This window comes from Carassius gibelio, chromosome B22 (assembly GCF_023724105.1).
Source record: "Carassius gibelio isolate Cgi1373 ecotype wild population from Czech Republic chromosome B22, carGib1.2-hapl.c, whole genome shotgun sequence".
Lineage (NCBI taxonomy): Eukaryota > Metazoa > Chordata > Actinopteri > Cypriniformes > Cyprinidae > Carassius > Carassius gibelio.
The window spans coordinates 27,045,915-27,065,093 of record NC_068417.1 but is presented as its reverse complement, the minus strand read 5'-3'; the positions used below and the strand labels follow the sequence as shown (position 1 = coordinate 27,065,093).

Genomic DNA, 19,179 nt, shown 5'->3' with positions numbered 1-19,179 from the left:
TTTACCCATATTACCTTTTTTATTTTCTGTAACAGTTATTATTCCAATTTGTCTCCTTCCTGCACTGAATGAAAAGTGCTCCACAGGCTCTCTGGCTCCCCCTGTAGGACAGGAGGAGGAACGAGGCTCACCATAATAACATGCCCTTTAACCTTTAACAGCTGCCTGAGAACAAGTTTGTGTGTGAATGTGAAGCTTCAATGGGATTTTAAAACCGGCAAAATCTTGTGTATTTTCTTTACACCTGTCAAATATAGTCAGCCAGGCATCTCAATAGCTTCAGAAACACACACTGATTGTTATATATTTTATTTTTTTGGATTGTCTTTACCCTTGGATCAATCTTTGGTTTGGGTAGATGTGCTCTGAGAGGAGTTTATGTGCATGAGCTTTTTACTTTGCAAACACTCCTCCCTAGTCTTTCAGTATTAAATAATCTAGGCTAATTTGCTAGTCTGCCATCCCCTGCTTAAAACAAAAAAACACTTAAACCAGCTCAAAATGGTTTGCTGGTCTTAGCCAGGTTAGCTTATCATTTAGTTGGTCTATTAGCCTGCCAAGTGCCCAAAGCATTTATAAAAACCAACAAACCAGATTTTCTAACCCCACTGAAGTGAAGGCTAGTTTAATACGGTTTATTTAGCAGGTAACATTTCAAGTGTTTTAATCTATAATTGATACAGGTATTCTTGAACACCATCCTAGTGACTGAAGTGGATTTTGAGGAACTGGAAAAAAGCCTGAACCAACCACATCGATTAAGATTGAGGTAAAGGCTTTTCTTTTCTTTGTATTTTTACATAGTTCTCTCTGCAAAGACAGCTAGCCTCAGCAGCTCTTTATTGACTGGTTTGTGGTTAATAGGAGCATTGTTAGCACTTGTCTGCAAAAGCTCTTTTCAGTACACACTGCTAGACTTAAATCTTTTCGATTAAGTCAAGCAGTGTGGGAGTAGTTAAAGGGATAGTTCAACCCAAATATGACAGCTACGAGAATACATTTTTGACGGGGAAAAAATAATAATAATGACATTATTCAACAATTCGTCTCCTCCCTGGTGCCATTTTGGAGAGTATCCATTGAACATAAACAGCTAACGCTGTTCTGTGTCAACTGTGTCAGGTGGAGTTTTGGGTGAACTAAACCTCTAAGTGAGACTAAATGTAGCTAGATGCTGAAGTGAACATTAGTTGTTAGCATCACGGTTGGCATTAAAATGCTAAACTGTTGTTTCTTTTGTCCTTTTTTGGTGGTTAAAATGTCTTATGGGAGTTAAATCTCCTTTACTTGAATGTTTTTGATGCATTAATATTCAATGCTGGATTATCAGAAAAGAGTGTTTGCAAAGTTAGCTAACACTGCACACCATAAGCACCACAGCAACCTAAATAGGGCAGCGGTTACCTACTTGAAACCTGTGAGAACCTCTTTCCTTTTTCCTCTTGTCCTCCTCCTCTCAGTCTGTCTTCTCTTTACCATTTTTTCTCCTTGTTTTGAAACTGATTGTCTTCTACCATCACAAAGACACTTGGTTCTGATTGATTGACAGGTAACAGAAGAGGAAGAGCACAGTGTGATTGGGGGGATTGGATCTGCAGACAGACCCGGAGAGAAACATGATGTACGTGATGCTGTTTTACAGTCAATGAGAGACCATTTCTGGTTGGAGGGGTCTGTTGCAAAAAAAAAACCTTGCCAGTAGCATTCCAGTTTTGTGTGAAATGGTGTGCAACCCAAATCGAGAAACACTCCACATGTAAACAAATGCACACAAGATTACATTTCAGAAGAGGAGACGTGTGTACATAGGGGTCAATGACCAAGTTCAGTTGCCCAGGATACACGGTCATGCCCAATTATAAAGAGTTATATACATAAAAGAAATACAAGGAGAGCAGAGAGGGCTGCAACAATACATGCACACAACCAGTGGAAAACAACAGTGACAAAACTCTACAAAACAAAGACCCCTCCAACACTTTTACCACCCTTCCCACCCATGTCCAACATCCCCCGGGGTCTATTCATCCTAGTCGCTCCCATCAAAGTCCAGGTCGATCCAGCTTTACTCTATACAGTATACAATAGTCATGCAGGAAAAAGTGTCTCCACCACTTCAAATGGGAGGAATTCGTTTTTTCATTATTTTTTAAATAAATGCTCGGAGCACTTTACACAATCGAGCTTTAAATAAAGAAAAAATAAATTAACATTTCAATAATGCTGAAACAAATCATTAGAAACTTGATGCATATATTGGAAATTCAGCGTATTTGTGATTTTGCTATTTTCTGTCGTCGTCTTTCAATTTATTGATTTTTTATTTTTTGCTTCCACTCTCAAATCCTTTTCCTTTTCACGGTTTGTCTAAACATTCAGATGTCTTTCTTTTATAAAGAATCATGTACCGCCATTGATCAAAATAATAATAATAATAGACAAGAAATTGGCAAATGAGTCAACCAAACAACAACACCAACAAAATCACAATTCAACAGTATAAAGCTTCAAGTCACAAGTTCAAAAACTAACTATAAGTAGTCTTAGTAGTGTTAGTGTACTCATTGTAATTAGCATTAGTTTAATCTTAATTACATAAACTTTACACAAAACATTTGAGGTATTTCAGAATCAATTGTCAACAACTTCCTGCCAAATGCGTGTGGTTTCCAATGGGAGAAATAAATGAGGGAACTGGTTTAATGTGTTTCTTAAAATGGCCTATTCTCCTGGATCACTTGCACCTGTTTAAATCTTTGATATTCAAATGGTCAAAAAAGTGTTAGCCTATATTCTAAACTTTGTTCTGGACTAAAATGGTAGCTGTAGAGAATCAAATTGTTCAGGTAAAAGTCCTGTCTGGTATTTTAGTTAATTTTATGATATCTTGATTTAAACAAGAAAGTGCTCCTGAAAATAGGCCATTATGTGGGTACAGTACTGCGGCATACTGAAATATGAAATAAGGGTGCAAGTACATGATGCTAACTAACATTTAAAGATATTTTGCGAATGATCGCCAGTGCAAAAAAAAATAAACTGGCCTCACTCTCAAGACAAGCTTAATGCGAAATAAACCTGGGCTCTTAGCCCAAATAATTACAGTTAAGTGATACTGGAAAAATAATAATGTTGGAATTATAAAGTGCTTAAACACCAGTTTATATCAAACTAACGTTATAATCACCCCCTGCTTCAATGTCTATGCCTGCGTACTGTACAATTGCATGTTAGCATAAGTTTGCAAGGTGTCATGCACACAGAACACGTTTTCTCGGTTAAAGACCCGAAACGCTGCGCTTAGGAATGGAAAAAGCGCACAATCACAGGCGCGTTTTTAAAACCAGACATGGCGCCTTTAAATGCCGCGAGACACTGAAAAATAGCGCGGGACGCGTATCAACGGTCGAAACACCGATGTAGCGCATCTTTATAAAAACACGATGAAAAACCAGCGCAATGTGCCTCAAAAACGCGTTCCGTGTGTAAACTGTCCAAGCGTGTGTGCTTCTGTGTGTGTATATGTGAGTATTCCAGAGCAGTCCCACCCGTTGTTGAAGGAAAAAGGCACTCAACTCAATCTGCATAGCAGCCGCATCCCTCAGTGGGGTGCTATGCAGTCTGACTGCACTGTATGAGTATGTATATACCACCTTTAAGTAAGAATTCATTTGTATGTTTGTTTACGTAACAGCTTTGGTTATGCTATTGGGCTTTTGGTATTTGGTGTGTATTCCTCCCTTTGGCAGCACAGGACTGGCAGGTCAAAGAATCTTTGGTATCAGTGGCTGTTTCACAAACCACCCAGCTCAGTGAGGTAGCCACACTGGTTCTCACTACAAACAAAAGGTCCGGTTTATCAGCTAATGTACATACTGAAACCTGCTGATTTGTGTAGCACAAATCTGCTCTCTCTTAACGCTAATAATCAGGCCCACATGGAATCTATGTAGAAATCCTGTGAAAGATTCCTGCAGATTTCCATAGTCTGTCATTTACAGAATTCTGCACATCCGCTGCCCATTGAACGTTCATTTATTAAATATTTTGGCTAATTTGATTATGCTTTCAGCTACACATTGCACCATGTTTGAATTAATTCTGCTGATTTCTCACCTGAAATGTTTGCAGATTCCGTCTGGGCCTACTTAAAAATCAATGCTCAGAGCATCATTGCATTAACAGTGCTCTTTTATCTGTTCAGCAAGTCCTGCAACATTTCCAGAAATGCTACTGTTGCATTCAAAGACACACAAAAAAAGACTCCTCTTCGATTTTGAACATCTCCCCACGGAGGTAAGGTTGTGCACTTGTTTCACACCCATTTGGCAGGGTTTTTACAAGGATTTCGGGAGAATTGTGGGTGGAATTCATGTTTTTTTTTTTATGTTTACTCTTCAACAGAGCCAAGAGAGAGCGATATCTCTTTCACAGTCAGTGAAAGTTTGTTCTCTTATAACCTGTGGTATTTTACATGCAATGCAGAGATGTCCTTCTGCAGTCCACCCAAGTTTGGTTATTCTTGTAGAAAGTCCTTTTTTTTTTAATGAATTTCCAAATGAACAAGGTGCCTTACATATGCACAGATCACAAGTTTAATAAGAAATAGAAATATGTACCAATTACCCGCTTTAATATTAAGAAAAGAACGCAAGTGGGGGAGAGATCAAAAGAAAAATAGGGATCAAAGAGGAGGAGAAACGGTTTTAGTGTTTTTCTGTTTCTATTGTGTTGCTGTAGAGATATTTCTACATTTTCAGATGGTTTTATTACAGACTAGCTGTACTAAATGATTTTAAAGCAATGATTATTTTCATATTTTTTTCTCTGATTCTTTTTAAAAGATGATTGTTGGTTGCTATGGCACATAATGCCAGTTTGGGAGTGGACTCTGGCTGAGAGTATGTGAACTTTTATATTATATTAAGGCAAACATTATTGGCACTAGATTTAATGTAACATTTTGAACTGTGTTTACCCCTTGTCCACTTCACAGGATAAACAATATATTTGATTTGTCAGTAAGATTTCAGTTGCGTGCGGATGTAACATTTTGTAACAAATATTTCCATACATGTTTAAAATGTGCCTCGTTGTGTTTTGGCTTGACATTTGGCCTATCCTACACGGAATGAAAAATATTTTATTCATACATATGAAATATCACATGTCGCAGTCTGTCGAGATCAGAAAGGGTGCACCGTTTGTGAAAAATGGTCCAGTATTTTGTCCCCAGACTTGAAGAAGGTTCTCGACTGGTTTGCTTGTTGCATTCTGGACAGTTTGGATTATAAGAACACGTGTTAACCACAAGTGCCTTGAAACATCTCAGTCCAGCCCTCCATTTCCATCTGTGCAAAATAATCCGTAAGGAGAGCCAAGCTGGGTGAATGTGCGAGTCCTTGTTGTTGGAGCTCGTTCCATTTCACCTTCAGTAGAGGTCGACGTCCTTCGCTTTTCTGTCCGTATCGATTAGTCTCTCAATTCATTAGCTTAGCATATGATCTGAGAGCCTCAGTGAAACAACTGGCCATTAGGGAATTGTGCCGCCATGGGCCCGAGAGTGATGATGCAGGTGGTGGCTTTCTTTGACAACCTTGCTTGAGTAGCAAGCCTTCTGTGCCATGAGCTGTGAAAGTGCTCGTTTGTCCTCAACCGCACAAACACACCATTTCAGCTCACTTTGTTGTGGTTTATTGGAATATAATGTGGTGCTTTTCCATGTGGAGATGTTTGGCTTGATTTCACAACAGTCCCAAAGTAAAAGGTTGCAGTTAACATGGAACATCGCCATTTTTGGCAGCAGTGGGATTGATTGGCACGCAACGGGTGACTGTGAGGTTTGGACTGATCCAGTCTCAGCCACCCAGGGGAAAAGGGATTTCGATTTAAGCCTTGGAGAAGGTGGTGGCGGAGGTGCCTGGCTGGCTGGGACTGGCTACATGGCCGTGATGGTGTTCCTCATGCCAGCGGTCGACGCAGCGGCGACGTGCGTTCATGAAGAAGTTGCTGACGGTGTTGAGTTCCAGTCCCAGCTGCTGCGAGATGGTCAGCTGCATTTCCTTCGAGGGCCGCTTGTTCTCCTTGAAAATGGCGATGAGTGTGCGGCGCTGCAGGTCGGTGAAGACCAAACGCTGCTTCTTGGGTGCCATATTGCGTTCCTTGTGCTGCTCCTGTTCCTTCCGCTTGCAAGCTGTGGGGATCAGTAGGATGAACAAGAAAGATCAGGGAAAGGGAAGTGGACAAAGAAAACGGAGAAGAACAAAAAAAAATTAATTAGCCTCGTGTTTGCTCTACATACTGAAATGCCCTATTTCAGAGCAAATTCCACAGATGAACGGCTTCGCAGGGAGTCGAAATTGTTCAGACTCTCCTGTTTGGCTGTGGATTAATAGTGATTTAAGACAAATCCATTCTATCTCCCCGGAGGTCAAAAACCATCCCTTTAAAGAGAGCAGACAGAGCAGGCCAGCGGTGAGCACCTCAGCCTGGTCGTTGGAGACACTGCTGTTTGATTCAATATTAATGCAGTTGAGGCTCACAGTAGGAGAGTGAGTGACTGGTATACAAAAGTAGGGGTCTTTGTGTGTGAGAGAAAGAAAGAAAAGAGAGAGGGAAAGAAAAAGAAAGAAAACAAAGACGAATAAAAAGGGAAAGACGCAAGGGGGGGTATTGACTCCTCTATTTTAGTGTGTATGTGTCTGTTTTTGGAGGTGGGTTCGTCCGCAGAGACTTCGGTCTGAACGCCCCTCCAGCAGGTCTGTAGTCTGCGACTTCAAACAGAGGCCACTGGAGGGCACGGACCTAAGAGAGGCAGAGTATTTTCGAACTGCCTTAAACTCACACCACCACCTCCCTGTATATGTATATGTTTCTGTCCCGGCAATGCAGAGAGAGAGATTCTGACTGCCTACTTGAGGGCAGTAAACCTTCCAAAGTGTTAGGAAACATGAGTATGCCCAGAAATGTTTTGGTTCGTTTACAGCTCACAAGTACAAATTGTATTATGTGAAAAGGAAATCAAATGCTTTTTTTGCAACATTTTATATTTATTTTTACACTAGATGTTTTATTATTGGTTTGTTTTCCAATGCACTCACAGACCTTTTGCTTCTCTCAGCGTTTTTTTGTGAATAGATCATTTATTTCTTGCCTCCATCGCTTCAATAGTCTGTAAAAGCAGCAGTTCTCTGCGTCTTACTCGGATGTTATCTGTCTGTGTGCGTTTGTGGAGTGACTGGAGCCAAACTGTGGTGCCATGTATCTAATTACACTGAGCTGAGGCCCATTGATCAAGGCACCTCTCACAGTCAAATCAGTTTACTACAGGCGTCTAACTGCCTGGACCGCATCCATCATATTCAGATTCCATATCAGCCACTCTGCGTTTACACACACACACACACACACACACACACACAAACGAACGAGCGCATTGTGTTAAATGCATTATACACTTGAAGTGTACCGTTTAAATGTTCACGATACTTTAACGTCCCTATAATATTTGTTTTCGCATAACATTACTTCTATCGCATAAAGGTGTCTCGGAGCGCGTAGTTTGGAGTGAATGATGAAGCTTGAAAGCCTTTTACATTGTAATGAGTCGTCTGTGTTGCTCGACTGAAATAACTACGCATGAAAACGCAAACATCAGCGTATCTGACGCAGACCACCTTTCAGCAAGATTTACTTGAGGCTTTTGTTTTGAACGTCATTTGAGGGTTTTTCCCGCGGTTTTCAGTAGCCTACTGCAACAGAACAGATTTTAAATATTTATAGGCTATCAAAAAAACCTAGGCCGTGTTTGGTGTTAAAATCTACCAGCAGGTGTCGCTGGCGCTATTCCCTGGTGTAAACGGTTTACAGGCGTAAGATTTTGTAATCAATATTGATCGATCGGTTGGGAAGGGGGCCCTGATTACTGAACCAGGCTCGGCGTAGAAAAGGAGGAAAATCGATAGCTGCAGACTTTAGAGCTACAGTGAGCAGAGAGCTGCACAGAAGCAGAAATATATTGTACAGAAAGAAATAAACCAATGAGTGACAAAGAGTGAATTGAAATGTTCGGATGGGATTTTTGACGGACTCTCTTATTAGTATGTTTGATAAATTTCACAAATTCTAAATAAAACCAGGCTGACTCTGACTCTCTCTCTCTCTCTCTCTCTCTCTCTCTCAGTAGCCTAAATGATCTGTCCCATACAGAGCTGACAAAATCTTGTTCTGATGTTTATGATTAAAGAACGTTATACAACCTTAATATTCACATTTGTTATTTTAATTAAGCAAAACAAAATATTGAAGGATTTCATCTGGCATCTCTTCGGTTGCATGCACAGCAGTTGAGCACAACGGTCGTTTCACAAATTGGGAGCATTTTCGTTTTGAAAAGGTTTTTCTGTTCATGGGTCTATCTACATTTCTTTAAGATTTTCACTTCTGTCATACAGAAAAATGCCTTAGGGTTTTATTAAACTGCGTTGTGCCTTCTCAAGTTAAACGTCAAAAATATGTTGCCGATAGCCTTAAAAAAAAATCCAGGGGGGTTGACAATTTACAGTTTTTTTATCCATTATTACTAGTCTTGTACTCAAGATCATGACACTATAAAAGGATAATTTAAATCATAGTTCTTAATATCCATTTTTATTTAAATAATTAGGATAGTAATAAACTGTACAATATCATGATAACAAAGTGGACTTTGTTGAGAATTAATTCGTAAAATAGGGCTAATTAGTCTATGATTATATATAGACTATGATTATATATATAGACTATGATTATATATAGTCTATATATATAGGCTATGTGTGTGTGTGTGTGTGTGTGTGTGTGTGTGTGTGTGTGTGTGTGTGTGTGTGTGTAATTAATTAATTTATTTATTTTTGCGTATTATAACAGGCATATTAAATTTAACATTACCTTTTCATCATAAAAGGGACCACCTTTAAATGAAATGACTCCATGTAGGCTGTGCAAATATCCAAGATGGTGAAGTAAAAACCCGACTCCGAACTTTTCTACGACTGTTTCTCCAGCAGGGCAGTTTCTGGCTTGCCTTGCTACACACCAGTGATAGCGCGGTAGGCCTGTGGTGTTCAATACCGGTCGATAAATCCGTAAATAAATAGTTTTTGAAATTAATTTCCTCTAATTAACTATAGTTCCATGAAAATTGTTCTGGTAATGAGCCAGAAACTATGGTAGGCCTGCCTTGTACCAATGGGGTGCTGAGTCGAAAGTTCGAAATGACACCAAATGAATAGCGCTGCGTGCTGTGCAGTGTGGGCAATGACAAATGAGACACACGGCAGATTCTGAATAATGACAAAAAAACACAGCTACACGCGTCCAGAAAACCTCATTAATGTATGGCCTGTGATAGTATTAATTAGTCTCGATGCGGGACTTTGGCCAACCGCAGGTACGTCTTTATATTAGCTACATCGTAGGCCTATATTTACCGCGAATGGATGCCTGACGCTTATTTATTTTTAATAAATGAGGCTTAATCTATTTGAATATGTTCAAGTGCGTTTTGTAATGAGAGCACTTAGATTTAAGCATTTCTTATCTTTTTCCTATCATTTGATTTTTTTTTTTTTTTTTTTTTTTTTTTTTTTTTTGTATGGCCCAGGGGATTATAATGTTTATTATGCTCATCAGCTACGATAAGTGTGTATAAACTGTATACAAATTCAGTATAATAGGCTTATTTGAATAACTGAAAAAGTAAAATAACGAGATACTGTTTGAAATATGTAAACAGGATTAGAAAGTAACACTTTTATGCGTCAGTTTCTTTCTTTTCTTTTCCCTTTTTTCCATTTTCATCTGCTAGAATATTGTGTTAATTGGTAAACTCTTCTTTTAAACAACATTGTGCTTAAGGCTTTCTCTAAATACTCGACTAAATTTAGTGTAATGCAATAAGGAAAGATCAGTATGCTAATGCTAGCAAGGTAAACTGAAATGACAACTCAACCTGTTAAGAAAGTCGGTTAGTTATTGAAGCATTAACACATTATCGCAAATCATTAGACATGAACTTACGACCGGATCTTTGCGTTGACGAAGAGAATATTGAAGAAATAAAAACAAGGAAAATGTAAACAACATAAATGTTATAAATTAGATTACTATATAATCTAACACCTAGATTATATATGATGTAGCCTAAGTATTTTCGGTGTGCGTACGGATGATATTTTGGAGGGATCAGTTTTTTTTTTCTGTAGTTTAACATAAAACATTAATGACCGTAGACCTGGTGTTGGTCAACATAACGTCCAATACCATTTAAAATGGAAAGCGTTTGATCAGCGTTCTGTTGCTATAAATTTTGCGGTGACTGGAAATTTAAAGGTATAGCAAATAAACTTACGTTAAAAGAAGAATAGACTTCTTGTCATTTGTTGCCTTAAATGCCATAATTGTTACACCCTGAGTGCAGTGTATAGTGTCTAATCAGCAAACTATGTTCTACGTTTCAGATGGTTATCAGTCTTAAATGTTCAAATCTTAGATAAGAATCTTTGCCCTGATAAATTATTTTGATATTACAGAATACAGTGTGTGTCTTTGAAGGTACAGTGAAATGTAAGGGGCAGACTACTAGCCATCAAAGGCAGTTATACATGTTTGAAGTATAGGAATACATTGTTTGAAGTATAGGAATACATTTTGCCCTATAGCCCCATGGCAGGTTCATGCCTTTGAGGTTTAAATTTGGGTTCATCATCATGTCTACTTGAACTAATAATAACCATTTAGTCCAGTGGTTCTTCACTTCACAAAGTCTAAATAAACAAATAAATGGTGTCTCCTGTGAAAGCCGGAGGTGTTTGTGCATTCTCTTGGATTTCAAGTGGGAGGACTGAGGGAGTGCAAGGATCGATGACTGGCCGCGCCGCTCCGGCGACCAGTCTGCCGATGATCGATGCATATAGTGCGGATTGAGCTGAAATTGAGAGCGGAGTGGCTACCAGAGGCCTATCCAGCAGTGGCTAAAAAGTCATTGTGTCGTGAAATTGCCCTTGTATGAATATGAATTGCTTTCATCAGCAACTGGGGTGTGTTTTGCATGAGTATGCATGTGTACAGTAATGTGTACAGATAATCTGTTAAAGGGTCTGGGTTGGGACACACTATAGCTGATATGTGGGGTAAGTGTGATGTGGGTGAGGCTTGTTGTCACTCTAGAACATTACTAATGAGGTTACAGCTTTTTCTGCTTTTTTCCAGTTGCTTGACTAAATAAGCACATGACATTTAAAAGTCTCACACCTCTGAAACAACTCACTGGTAGGCTACCATTTCTTTAGGACTTATCATAGATTGATTTTATCTTTCTCTCTGATTTGATTTATTGAATGTGCAATGGTTTTATCAGCGTGACTTGGTGCTAATAGTCTCAAAGGTCGATGTTTTGACAGGGGCCGATTCTGCTGAGTTAGCCATGAAGGTGTGTGGTGGGGGACGAGGTAAAGGGCCAAACCTGTAGGTTAACTACTGTACAAGTTAGTACTAAAAACATTTGTTTTAAGAACTAAGCTTTTCTTACTCATCTCATTAATGTTGACAGGATCATAACACAGGACTGTTGAGGTGAGATCAATAATTGAACAGTCTAATAAAGCTGTTGTTTAAGTTAAACATCCTCTCTATAGGCATATCGACACATTGGCATGTGTTTGGTTGTAAAGACTGCTTGACCTGCAATTACAGTGAAGTGAGTTTAAGAGGTCTGAAGGGTTGAGGGACCAGACACCCTCCACAAAGTCTTGAAAGAACACTTAAAACCTCTGAAAATACCACAGGATTGATCAATAGGTTTCGTTTATTCTGTGGACTCAAGCTGTCATTGAACATGCTCAACTACACTGTACAGAGAAAAAAAAAAAGATTCCAGTCAAAACCAAAAGTTTTTACATTTCTTATTTTGTACTAGTGATCAGATTTAGAGAAGGTATGTTGTAACATCAAAAACTAATTTTGCATCTCCGAAGAACCATACAGCAAAAATAGTTCTTGTAGGGGCTTTGTAGGAAGGTTGTCCTTTCTGGAATCTGTAGAATCATTATTACGATCTTTATTTGTAAGATTGTAACTTCAGAGAATATTTCAAAATGTTGACAAACTAAAACTCTCGATGCTGTAACACTAAACGATGTTTGACTCTGGGTATCACAGCTGTTACAAGTTGGTCTGATTGACTAATTTGGCATGTTGTGGGCTCAATGTGTGTGTAAATGGTGTAATGGCATACCAATAGAGTCACTACATTGTTAAATGGCCCTTGATGCCTCAAGATGTGTCAGTAACCAGCCAGTCTCTCAGCCTCTGGAGGAAACATGTGGTTTTGAATCTAACCACACTGGGGTGTGTTTCCCAAAAGCACTGTTAGCTAACTATGGTAGTTAGTTCCACTGAAATCTATTGACGCAACTTGTGACTAGTCGCTTTAGGGAAACACATCCCTGGTCAGGTTTTTTTTTTTTTTTTTATTCACTAGGGTTAGGTTTCTTTTTGTTGTTGTTGTTATTGTTTTTGCCAATTAATGCATATGCATACATCTATGTTAAAAATGCACACACACGTATATGTATAGCTATATATAATTTAAGAAAGTTATTTTTGGAATTATGTAATTATGTTTTTGCATTATGATAGACAGTTGACATGCCCATTACATTGTCAAAGTGTTAATGCTAATGAATTCAATAATTACAATTATTTTGCAGAGAAAGATTTACAGTAGTTCTTTAATATGATGAGACCAAATAAATTACCCTAACAGGAGACGTAAGAAAAATAACATTTGTGCTTATAGCGGAACTAGTTTTCAGGTCACTATGCATCAGATAAAGGAATAAAGTGTATTTACTACATGCCCAAGTGCTTTGTGCCGTGATTTAATCGAGTTGGAGGCGTTGTTCTGTAATATCAGCTATGATAAAATTATTACACCGCCCCCCAACCACCACCACCACAGGAAAATTTAGTGGTGACGCAATGCAATTTAACCCTTTGATGCTCTCCTCCTAGGCGGCACGGTCTCTTAGCAATTTGATTTAAAGGTCACTCTCTCCTATCGATCCATTTTGGCGGGCGAGCACAGAGATTGATCATGAAAATTTAAGCTCGCGGAGACAGTAGCCTACTGCACGCATTATAGAGCAACAGTGTTAGATCTTATGGTGGCGTGTGCATATGTTACGCTGTCCTTAATTATTTTAAAGCACAGGAGTAAGGAGCTGGTTTACTGTGTTGTCTGTCATAATGATATTTACTGTTGCAAATAAGGTTAAAACATAACGTTGTAAAGCAGAATAAACATATGCCATATGTGGACATAAATCTAAATATAGATGCAATGGCACCTTTGTCTCAAGCAAACTTGGGCATATCCACGTTGTTTGCAAAAATTAAATTATTATATTCGTAGGCTATGTATTGTTTTAAGTAGGCTGCAAGTACGCCTAGATTAGAATGAATTTTGAGCAGCGTTTAAGTAAAAACAAAAATCGTCGCCATTCAGTTAATTGAGGCCTACAAAGCGAAGTGGCGTTCTCTTACGTGGTTTCCATAGCAACAGTTCGCTGATCGAGCTTTGCCTTTGAAGTCCGTAGTCAGAACTAAAGTAGATTTCGTTTTTTTAGACTGTTACGATTCACACACAAACATCACAGTGTTTAGATTGAAGATTCACCTCTTTAAAATAGTTAAAAAAAAAAAAAAATTGAAAAAAAAAAGATGATCATCGACGTAACATTGGATATGAATACATTTCAAAGTCGACTCCCTGTAAGTCATTAAATAATGCGCATTAGGGAGACACCCTATTTAAGATTAGAGTAAGGCAGTAGGCTAAAGGGGGAGGGGACGAAAGTGAAGTTTCTCTCATTTGGTCCAACTCAAGCTATTGAAATCGCAAACCGAGCAAAAGAAATCAATACAAATTCACTGCTTTTTATATAGAGCCAAACTATGATGCGAGACTAGTCACATGGGGCACACACACTGTGGGTCTAAGATGCAGGCATGGAATTTGCTTGAGGGGAAAAAGATTCTCTTCGAACATCCTGTAATAATCATATTTAAAACGGCTTACATGCATGGGTTTACCAAACAGGTGACCGCATCTTAATTTTTCACTTCTGGCTCTATCAATTATTAAGGTCAACATCGATCATTTTCTCGGCCTGCCAAACCCCGTCTCCCCTGAAAATGCCTCGATTCGCTAATCCTAAATCAATTACGGCCATCCTCGTGGGCTGGGAACTGGAGGCGAGCCTGGAAGTCATTTTGATGAGGAGAAAAAGAATGATGTTGAGTGAAAAGCAAACACTCCACTTCAGCGTTAAAGTGTGTATATAGGTTATAACATGTGATACCAATTCTAAATGATTGATTGCGCGCAATTTCATGCGAGAGACTAATTATTTTCTGTGTAGTTTACCAGAAATTGTGGTTTAAGAAAACACAGAAGGGCAGAGTGGTGGGTAGAATTCCCATAAGAATGCTATGCAAGCAATTTAAAATTCTATAATAAAAAATGTACAATCTCGTCGTGGTACATTGCGTATATAAACATATTGTTCTATTGTGTTGCTTTTGTTCTCTCGCGCTCATGACTACAGGGGAGACTCCATACTGTAAAATCTGCATCCTTTCTGCTAAACGAAACAGTAGGTAAGACCAGAGTCCAATGGGAGAGAGTGCTGAGCCGGTATAACTGATAGATGTACTGGCTATCTTTATTGATCTCTTTATTGATTGGGCCAAATACATTGAGATGGAGTGTTGAATACAGCACAGATGCTGCGCGGCGAATTGTTTTTCATCGCTAATACAACATTGCGCATTGCGCAGCATTTGAGGATTGCAATTTCTATGTCGTATGTACGCGTGACTTGCTGATTTGCAATATATTAATTTGTATATATTATAAAATATTATTTGTGTTTGTTTTAACTAGCTTTATGTCCCAAAAAGGACGCTTCAGCAGCCCAGAAGAACACTACCAAATGATCCCACAGACACAGGCATTTTCACATTAGCCAAGCAGTGCCACTGCATTGATTTTTGTGACTGTGATGAATTTGGAATAGTAATTTGAATTTATTGATTGATGTAGTGAACGAGTATTCCCAGACTCTCTATGAAACACAACCCCCCAACTTCTACATGTGCGCAGTGCATAATGGCTCGTTTAAATGCACTTGCTTTTGTTATTTGCATACCATAGTAATTCCTCATTGAAAATGTATTTTTTACAAAAGGTATTATTTTATTTAAAGAAGTCCGGGGTTTGTCACATTACAATTTTAACACTAGTGAATAAACCTAAACAACAGCACTTCTTCTGAAAGATACAAAGTAAAAAAAAAAGTACGCATATATATATATAGATAGATAGATAGATAGATAGATAGATAGATAGATAGATAGATATAAACATTATTTAAAGGGTCACAGTTTAAAGTCCTTGTGTTATGATAGCATCATGAATCGTTGTTATTATGGACGCATTGTGAAGTGTAAAATCTAAGTTGCCCGAAACACACAGAGTTATTGTAAATCTAAGTTACTACCTGTAGCAGTATATAGTTTGTCTTCTGTTTAGGGTAACTTCATTTTAATAGGGTGTGGAAGGGAAAAAAAATCTCGATGCCCAATTAGCTTTAACAGCAACGGCACTTAAGAGGACAACTGAATAGCGTTTAAATCTTTATTTACCAGAACAACTTTAAATGCGCAAAGGAACAATTTACATTCCATTAAGTGCTTTTCAACGGGGCATTGACTGGAACTAAAATATGCCACTATATCCTGGTTAATTGAACCCACAACTGAAATACGACGTGAGGTGATAGGTTTGGACGGGTCAGCGGCCTCTCTGCCAAGATAATGTCCAGTACACACACCTTTTTATTCAGTGAATACAAGGTTAAGATTGCACAGTTGTCTGTGTTGTAGTTTGAAGGAAAATGAACATAAATTAAGTAGCTATAGGAGACAGGTTGGTGCTAAATTAATTTTGACTTTTTAAGTCAAATCATTTAGAAAAAAAAATGGAAAAAAAAATATCAGCCATATTCAACTAACCTTAACACCTAGGCCACAGATGGTGTTTTATTTATTTATTTATTTATTTTACACGGACTAACTTATTTATCCTGCCCTCAGTCTTAAACACATTCTAATAGTTTGACAGTGGCTATAATTATTTACCTATATTTCCTCAGCAAATGTAGTCAGCTGAATAATTTTAAATGTCCCAAAAGTAATTGTCATTTAAGGTTACACGGCTTGTTTGTCTGCTTTCTAAGCGTTTTAAACATAATCGGCTGTAATTTGATTGACTTTCTGAATAGGCACAGACGCCTTTAGGTGAACTGTGAGAAGTCAAGCACAACTATTATGAACAAAGAGTATTCGTGGGTCCATGCACAGTGTATTGATTACCTTATTGAATATTATGGAAGGAGATGAAAGTAAAACATACAGATTTCGAGTAATTGTTTTGATTTCCACTTTTGCACGAGGAAACTTCAGTGACCCTCACTCACCTGCAAGCCTAAGGGCCGACATGCGCTGGAACTCGGGTTCCTGCAGCCACTTCCACATCCGTCTGAACGTCTCCCGACCTGACTTGAGTTTACTCCAGGGTTTGGGATTCCGCAGCAGGTCCGAGAGAGTTCCTTGAGAGCGACACAAGATCCTCTGGGCAAAGATGGCCTGTGGGATGCTGTACCTCTTTAACTCTGCCGTTATCCTCTGCGCCACCTCTTTAGTGTTGATCTCCTCCACCTGCCCTGACCCACCACCCTGTCCGCCGCCTCCTGCTGCCTGCCTGTCCCGCTCCGACAACACCGACCCGTTCGCCTGAGAGTGTGAGTGACTGTGGTGGTGGTGGTGGTGGTTGATGCCGTTGAGAGAAGACATGATGCTCGCCCCGTGGCCCCCTAAACCCCGCGCCAGGTGCTCCTCGCCGCGGCCGAGCATCGCAGCGTGAGTCTCGAAGCCTCCCGTAGAAATCATCTTGTCGTTTCCCAGGTGAGCAGTCGGACCGTACGCGCTCAGAGTCTGTTGAGAGTTGTGCAAAGACCCAAGGCCATTAGAAAGAGGCGATAAAGGTGGTCCCATCCCGGACAAGTCTTTGGAGTAGTGGCCGTATAGGTTGCTCATAGACGCGAGGCCCCGGTCATCCCGCATCAGCGTGAAGCTGCCGCTCACGTTCCCGGCGGAGAGACGCTGGTGCGCGGGATGGTGATGAGCGTGAGGGTGCGGGTGGTGGTGAAATTTCTCTGAGACGTTGGATATGGGAGGCAGGTGGTGCTGCAGCGGCGTCAGGGTGGTGTAAGTGCTGCTCAGGCTCATGCTCGAATCGCACGACATGGTCATCGCTGGATGGAGAGCACCGGACAGCGAATGATCCGTGCGATACTCCCCAGCCCCGTCGAGTATCGAGGCCATGCTGGACACCATCGCTGACCTCCCATGCGATGACACCAAGTTCCTATGTGTCGCTGACTGTCGCGCGTGAGGAGAGTTCATCAAGTCCCCCGTTTGATGGGAGTGTGACACGCCGTGCAGATTCCCAATGCTTTCCATCGTAAGTTCCATTGTTGAAAGACACTGTTTTCTTTTTTTCTCTCTCTCTCTTCCCTTTCTCTCTCACACTCTCCTTTCCAATAAATTTTAAACGATCTCAAAGCCGCGCGCCATTGATCCCCGAGATCTTCAGTGTTAGTCAATCCAGCATTTCACCACGCACGAACATGTATGCCTGGTGTCTAAACGCTTGTATCTATCGCCGAGGCGCGCGTCTCACTAAAGACAGCCGAAGCTGACCGAGTGAGAGTGTCTGCCTCGTGACCGCGCAATATATTTAAGATGTGGTGCGCCTGTGTGCACGGGTGCGCGCACCGCACAAAATAAAGGTTCTTCGGCGATTCTTAGGTTCAGCAAAAAGCTTCTTTTTTTAAGTCAGAAAAAATGGTTATGTGGGGATCTTGAGGTTGTATTGTAGCTCAAAAAAGTCTTAATGTTTCATTATACAAGTTCTCGAGTCTATTGGTTTCTGGTTTATTTAAAGCACCGGTAGACGTTTTCTAAAGAACTAAAGGATAAAAATATCCTCGTGGAACTTCATCAAGGTGTAAAAGCCTTTTTAAAGGGTTTAGGCTACACTTACTCTGCTTCAGATTATAGGGCTGACGTCACCAGTAGCCCATTGTCTGTCGTACAGAAGAGAGACAGACACCTAATATGGGTGATTCACTTATCCTCTCACAATTCGTCCCTCTGCTGTCGTTAAATTAGAGATGTTTTTTTACTTATATGGCGTGACATCTGCACACTTTGACACTAGCAGTGTTGTTTTGAATTATTGGGGATTCCTTAATGGACATGATTCATCGGTTTCTCCTGATAAAGTTGCTTAACTTGGCGCCAGCGCGCAACATCTTAATGGTTAAATATTAATGGATTTCCCAAACACAAAGCAGATAAGATAGTCAAATTCCTTTTGAACGGCATGAGATCACATGATTAATCATATAATCATATCATATGTGTTAAACGTTTGAAAGTTGAACGAAATCTCATTATCAACCAAATGGGCTATTTGCAGTTTTGTAAGGATATATGTTGGGGCAGAAACCCATGTGATGTAATTATTGGCAAGTTGACTAGCCGGGAAATAAATGAGTAAAATAAACAAACGTATTAAAACAGAGAAAAAAAAGTGAGACATAAAAAGGGGGGAAAGTCAAGCTTCATATTCAAGTTTAAGGCTGCATACAATTTCTTTAGACACGTTTCAGCGAGATATTTCTGTTTTGTATTTCCATAATGCTGCATGGATAAGGATAACATGCAAATGTATTACATTGATTTCTTTACTTAGTTGTCACATTTGCATACAGGTCTGGCTTTGTGATTCACTAGTCTTCAGTTTTCAGCTATAGTAGGCCTTGTTCCACTTACAGCCTATATATTTAAAATGTTATAAGATAATAGTTATATATTAATAGTTTTAAAATATGATCATTAACACTGCTAAAATTAATTAGATGAAATGAATACGACAGTGCTTAGCTGTTACTGTTTTTTCCCCAGATGATCACTTCCGGTTCACGCCTATTATTAATGCACTCAGTCATC

The 19,179-nt window shown here is 39.5% G+C and overlaps 1 protein-coding gene across 1 annotated transcript; it reads right to left on the bottom strand.

Annotated features, from left to right (window-relative positions):
• Positions 1-177: 177 nt before the first annotated feature.
• onecut3a (one cut homeobox 3a) lies at positions 178-17,954 on the bottom strand. Its single transcript, XM_052591351.1, has 2 exons — positions 16,581-17,954; positions 178-6,193 (listed from the first exon to the last, which is right to left on the bottom strand). Exons 1-2 carry the CDS (start codon positions 17,635-17,637, stop codon positions 5,889-5,891), a joined length of 1,362 nt encoding a protein of 453 aa, XP_052447311.1. The 5' UTR covers positions 17,638-17,954; the 3' UTR covers positions 178-5,888.
• Positions 17,955-19,179: the final 1,225 nt, after the last annotated feature.